The 6,493-nt window shown below is 35.5% G+C and overlaps 1 protein-coding gene across 1 annotated transcript; it reads right to left on the bottom strand.

The window, feature by feature from the left end:
* Positions 1–794: 794 nt before the first annotated feature.
* On the bottom strand, positions 795–6,216 carry LOC21400614. Its single transcript, XM_010113297.2, has 5 exons — positions 6,140–6,216; positions 4,159–5,488; positions 3,310–3,365; positions 2,698–2,748; positions 795–2,262 (listed from the first exon to the last, which is right to left on the bottom strand). Exons 2-5 carry the CDS (start codon positions 5,473–5,475, stop codon positions 870–872), a joined length of 2,817 nt encoding a protein of 938 aa, XP_010111599.2. The 5' UTR covers positions 5,476–5,488; positions 6,140–6,216; the 3' UTR covers positions 795–869.
* Positions 6,217–6,493: the final 277 nt, after the last annotated feature.

The raw sequence follows: 6,493 nt of genomic DNA on the forward strand, positions 1-6,493 counted from the left end.
ATATCTTCATCCTTGAGTACCATTGATTCTCTAATGGATAGTGATTCATAAAACACATTCATGAACCAGAGCACTCTTACTAATCCAAGTACCGAATCAACACTCAAGAGAATTATTTATCTACTTCTTTCTCAAGAAGGAATGGATTCCATCTCGTATAATAACATTCTCAGCTACTTATTTCATCATGTCTCCAAAATACAAGGAATAGGATTCAGGGTCTCAGAATCCGTACCGAGTAAATCAAAAGACATAAATCCATAAATAGGAGTTTGTTAAGAACTCAGGATTAAGATTATTCTATATGTGACCAACGGTAGACTCAATTAGAATTTCTATGCTTAACAGAAATTATTAAAAATTCATATTGTGTCTGTGTCCCTGTTCCACACAATCTCATTATGCGAAATACACTTATTCAATATCTCACCATATTAACAGTGCGGATAGCACCGTTCCATTCTAAATGGGAATGACATGTATTAATAATGTTTTAATTAAAGATTCCGAACTTTAATTAAATTCATTATGAACAATGTTTTTGATTATTATCCTTAAACACTACCTCTCGTATATAACACTTATATACTATGTTTAAGGTTACATAAATAATCACGAAATTTTCATTTGATATTCATAAAATATTCATAAATATATGCACATAAAATGATGAATAAACTCTTTTATTAATTAAATAATAAATATCCTATTACATCTTATTGTTTTAGGACACTATTCCCAACAACATCAAACATCACAAAAAAGTGGCACAACAAATCAAGGAAAATGATTTACAATATTACTGATTCTTCATTGATAAAGAAAAAAGTACATTTCTTATCACACGCAATGTCCTGTATTATTACAATCTATGGCTTGATGATGGGAAATAAGGTCTGTAAGAAGGTAAGAATCAGTGCAGTAGTAGCAGCAATGACCGAAATAAAAGCCCATGGATGCTTGAAATAGTCACGCATAAGCACTCTTCGGTATTTATGCCAAGGATATCGGCAATATTCGTTCACTTGATGCGTGAGTTCTATATAAAATGTTTCCTTCACAAAAGTGTCAATGTAAAGCTTGTTGAAGAATCTTGTTGCGTCGTCGATGTTCAGCCAGTTATAGATGGCCTTGCTTTTGCAAAGTATTTCCATGTCGTCTTTAGAATTGATGAGGTTGTCCAGCAGAACGGCGTAGGAAGTGATTATGGGGTCATAATTAGGGCAACACTGCTCCAGACTGATGAGGTTTCGAAACACAGTTTCCGTCGTCTCTTGGATGAAGAGAGTTGGAATTTCCAAAACACCTTGCTTCTCGTGGAATTTAATATCCAAGATGGATTTTGAGGCACACATCTTGAATTTGATGCCGGATTCCTCGAGACTCGTAGCTGAACGCATAGGCTCCAGCTCACATGAGATGGTGTCCGAATTAGTTTTATTCTGGTGTATTATACTGGAATTCAAAACCAATGAATTTCTCAACAAATCAAGAATGTGTTTGCCAGGATGTGGACTAGAAAGGAGAGGTTCGATAGGAGGTGGTGAAGTTGAGAAAATGTTACCAAAGAACTCGATGACTAGTTGAACGAGAGGCTTCTCGTCATCAATAGGTGTCGTTGTCAACCCATACAAAATGTCAAGCACCATCCAAGGGATTTGATTCTCTAGCAATAACAAGTCATGCCAAAGATACTGAAGGAGACAAGACATGGAGAATATTGGGTCTCTTTCTTGTCCGTTTTCTCGATCTCTAAGACCCTCGTATGCTTTCTTGCGGAGAAGTTCAACGATGAAGCAACCATCAAGGACCAAAACCTCGACGAACTTGTCTTCTTCCATGCCAATTGGTCCAGCATAGTACTGTCGAGCCTCCTTCCGCTTCTTGTTAATGGCTTCGGTGAGAGTCTTGATCATCAACGTCCTCGTTTGAACAGGATCCATATTAGGATTCGGGTTATTTGGATCAGAATCAATTAGACGAGAGATAAGGTCGCGCAAATATCTGGCTTTGATCCTCTCTGTGGGTTTCAGGTTTTCTTTATTGTGGTGGAAGGGACCAAAGGAAAAGGCGTTGGGTGCATAAGCATTTTGATTGTGTCTAAGGAGTATAGTTGGGATTTTGAAGATGCTGCACAGAGGTGACATGGACAGCTCACCCGACAGCTTTCCTTCGATGTTCTTTGTCAATGCCTCTACATCAATAACATGATCTCCTCCAACCGCAGCCATTTTATATGTCTCTTTGTAATAATCTTCAATACTTATTTAGGAAAAAAAAAACAGAATATCAAACCAAGGGCTCTTTGTAAGAATGAAAGATACAATTGAACATTTAAACTTCAAAAATAGTTGTAATATGTATACATACACACAAAAATTTGCTAAACATATTTACGACTCGGAATATTTTTATTTAAGATGCTATGGTTATGTATAGTCTCTATTCTAATTATATATATATATATATATATATCCAGTGTATGTATTTTCCACTTTTAATGAAAATAAAAAGTGTATCTATCTATCTTCCTTCAGCATATTACGAGAACAAAAGCGCGCGTTTGCGCACAAACCATCATAGTATAGATAGTATAATGACATGAAATTTACGGAAAAAGAATAAGAAAATATAAAAAGAAAATACATAATTAAAAAATCGAAACTAAACTTGAGAGAAAATCATAAATATATATACCTTAAATGATAACCACGGCTGTAACTTGGATTGGAAGTCCAGCCTCCACGACTTATATATGTGGATGTGCAAGCATGAGGGAGAGAGAGAGAGATATATATATATATATATATATATATATATATCTCTCTCTCTTATATATATATCTCTCTTGTAGCTCCATACATAAATTACTACGTATATGGGGCATATTTTGAAGAGATCTCCTTGCTTACTCATAGAATAAAGTGCAACCATATAAAGTACAAAGCACGACCAAGTTCTTTAAAAAAGGGAGGAAAAAAGTGAACAAAATCCCAATTTATGTTAATCGATCATTGAAACACGAATTATATACGAAGTTCACTTTAGCACTAATTTAATTTTATTTACTACTTCTCTTTGCATATATTAGCCAGATGGTATATTTTTATAGAGACTTTATAATGTCCCCGTTCTTTTATTTACACAAATAAACAGTAGCTCTAACCAGTTGGAACAAAAAAAAACAGTCATCTATGTAGAGAAGTTGTGCTTTTCTTCACCTTGGTGAAAAAACTTACATGTAGATTTAAAATGGCCAACATTCATTCTTTCCTTTGAGCTAAAAAAATTCATCACTTAATTTGCCACCATCTGAGTAAGAGAAAAGTTGCATGGAAAACAGTTAAAGCAAACAGAGGTTCCTTCTATAAAAGGTATACACACAGGATTAAATGTTCGAAACTAATTAATTTTGGAAGAGACATTGAATAAGCATTAAGGAGCATGTATATGTGAACCAAATTATCAAACACTGCAGTACTACTCACAATATGTCTGCACCTTTTTTTGTGTCTCAAGAATAATTCACGTTTTGAAGTTAATTTAGGGCTTTACATGTGCAAAATAGTTGGGGAACATAGTAGGACATGCATTTTTGCTTCACAGGTAAGAACTGCATTTTAATTAGTCGTTGGATTAGTTTTACAACGGTCCATTATGGAGTAGAAGTCGTCGTGTGTCGCGCGATGTAACTTTTTAACACGGACATGCACATATCTAATTGTTAAAAAATTAATTCAACAATTAAAAAGTAAAGGAGTAACTTCAAAAGGAAAAAAGTTGCTTACGGGAATCTTTCGGGTGCTTTGCTAGTATTAATCTTGCTAATTTTGTCGTATCTTTCGGGTGCTTTGCTAGTACTAATCTTGCTACTACCAAATCTTTGAGTGGGGACAAATAATACCTCAATCTTTTTTACCTTACATGAAGATATTCTTTTCTCATTCCTCAAACTTTGGTTGATGAAGAAGTAGAGAGATGTTGAAAAATAGTACATTAAAAGAAACACACAAATACTATATTGAAAACGCATGATGATAACATCAGATGTTGCCAAACAAATTAATATCAATAATTATCCTCTTACTGATCATGAATAAATATATTCTTGATCAACACACGCACTACAAGCAAGTATGAAGGACATGCAATCTATGCTTTATAATATCCCATAATGGTGAACACGGTTTGTAGTAAGGAAAGAAACAGTAAGATAGATGCCGCGAAGACCGAAATAGCTGCCCATGGGTGCTTGAAATGCTCACGCATAAGTGCTTTTAAATATCTATGCCATCTGTCGTGGCAGTATTTATCCACATCACGAGTAAGTTTGAGGTAAAAGGATTCTTTGAGGTATGTGTCAATGTAGAGATTGTTGAATGATTTGGTCGCCTCCTCAACATTCAGCCATTTACTAATGGCCTCACTCTTGCAAAGCAATTCCATGTCATCTTTAGTGTTGATGAGGTTGTCCAACAGCACAGCATAGGAAGTGATTTTAGGCTCATAATCAAGGCAACACTGCTCCAAGCTGATGAGGTTTCGAAACACAGTTTCGGTTGTCTCCTGAATTAAAAGGGGTGGAATCATCAATTCACCTTTTGCATTGAACTTGATATCCAATATAGATTCAGCGTTCTCATCCTTCTTGAATTTGATCCCAAAATCATCCAAACGTGTGGCTGAACGCATTTGCTCGAGCTTACCGGCGAAATGATCTTGTTTTATTTGAGAAGCCAAAACCAATGAATTTCTCAATAGATCAAGAATGTGTTTGCTCTGGATAGAACGAAGACGATCAGTGGAAGGTTGCGTAGTTGAGAAAACCGCACCAAAAAACTTAATGGCTAGGTCAACAAGGGGCTTCTGAACATCATCTATAGAAGTAATAGTCAAGTTAAACAAAATTTCAAGCACCATCCAAGGTATTTGGTTCTCTAGCAATATCAAATCATGTGATAGAAATTGGAGAAGGCAGGACATAGAGAATATTGGGTCGTTTTCCCCTTTGAGACTCTTGTATTCCTTCTTGCGGAAAAGCTCGATGATGAAGCAACCGTCAAGTACCAAAACCTCTACAAATTTGTCTGCTTCCACGGGAATTGGTCCGGCATAGTACTCCCTAGCCTCGTTCCGAACCTTGTGAATGGCTTCGGTTAAGTTACTCAAAGCCGTGTCACGATCTGTGGGGTTTGGATTGTAATTTGGATCTGAAAGACGAGAGGTAAGGTCAAGCAAATATTTGAATTTGATCTTTTCGGTGGGTTTCAGTTGTTTTTCATTGTGATGGAAGGGACCGATGGAAAATGCGTTTGGTTGGTAAGCCTGTAACCTGTGCCTAGAGAGTATGGTTGGGACTTTGAAGATGCTGCTATTGGGTGACATGGCCAAATTACCCGACAGATTTTCTTTCAACCGTGCTTTTACGTCAATCACAATGTGATCTCCTGATCTAGCATCAATATTATCCGCCATTGTGTGTCCTAATCTTCATGATTGCATAGTGGAGGGAAAAGAAAACAAACAAAAAACAAAGTAGAAGAAAAAAGTAGAGTGTGAGGACTGTAATAATATACAATATATACGTTCGGACTTAAAGAAATCTACAGTTTAACGGAGGGTTTTAATATTGAAATTGATGATGCCAAATGGCTATTAACTTAAATGCTCCGGTAAACCTAACAATAAAGGGCAGAAACAAAAAGAGAGAGTTAATGATCGTATGATATCGATTATAGTATAACTAATACGCTAAAAGAGATTTTAAGTACACTACTCGTTCGGTTCGCTAATTCGAGTTTTTAATTTGAGTTGAGATGTGATGTTGTGTGAGAGCTTTTTACTGTAACAAAAAAGATAGATGTGACTGTTTCTGAGAGCTTTTTACTGTAGTAAAACTCGAATTCTAAACTCGAATCAGTAAAAAGAACGGGGCTAATTGTCTTGCTTCAGCATCTAATTATTAGGGGGGCCAAAATTTTATGTAAGACCATCGTTATGCAGTGGTATGATACTGCAAGCGGAGTTTATAAAGTTATTAATTTTATGTAGTAAGAAAAAAATACAATACGTGAAACATAGCGTAATTAGCAGATAATCTACGTTAATTAGTGACATTTAATGAGATAATCAATCATACCTCAATATGGCGACCTTATCTTCTGGAATAGGGCTCTCTTGATCAAAGTTCACTGATCGTCTCTTAGTTCATTTATGTCTGTCAATTATAGGATGAGATGTATAGTTCTCACAACCTATATTTATCCATACATTTAGGGAGATGGGAATATCTGAAGAGTAGTATCCAATGTGCTTACTCATGGAATAAAGTTCAACTTCCAATTATTAACGATTAAAGCGCGAATCAGCTTCACTTTAGTGCTAATATATGATTACCATTAATTAATTTGTCTTAGCTAACCAGCTGGGATTTTATGTACATAAAATTTATTTTTCCACTTTGTTTTGAAGACCAAAGAAGTTCAATCACTCT

Source organism: Morus notabilis, unplaced genomic scaffold (genome assembly GCF_000414095.1).
Source record: "Morus notabilis unplaced genomic scaffold, ASM41409v2 Scaffold168, whole genome shotgun sequence".
Lineage (NCBI taxonomy): Eukaryota > Viridiplantae > Streptophyta > Magnoliopsida > Rosales > Moraceae > Morus > Morus notabilis.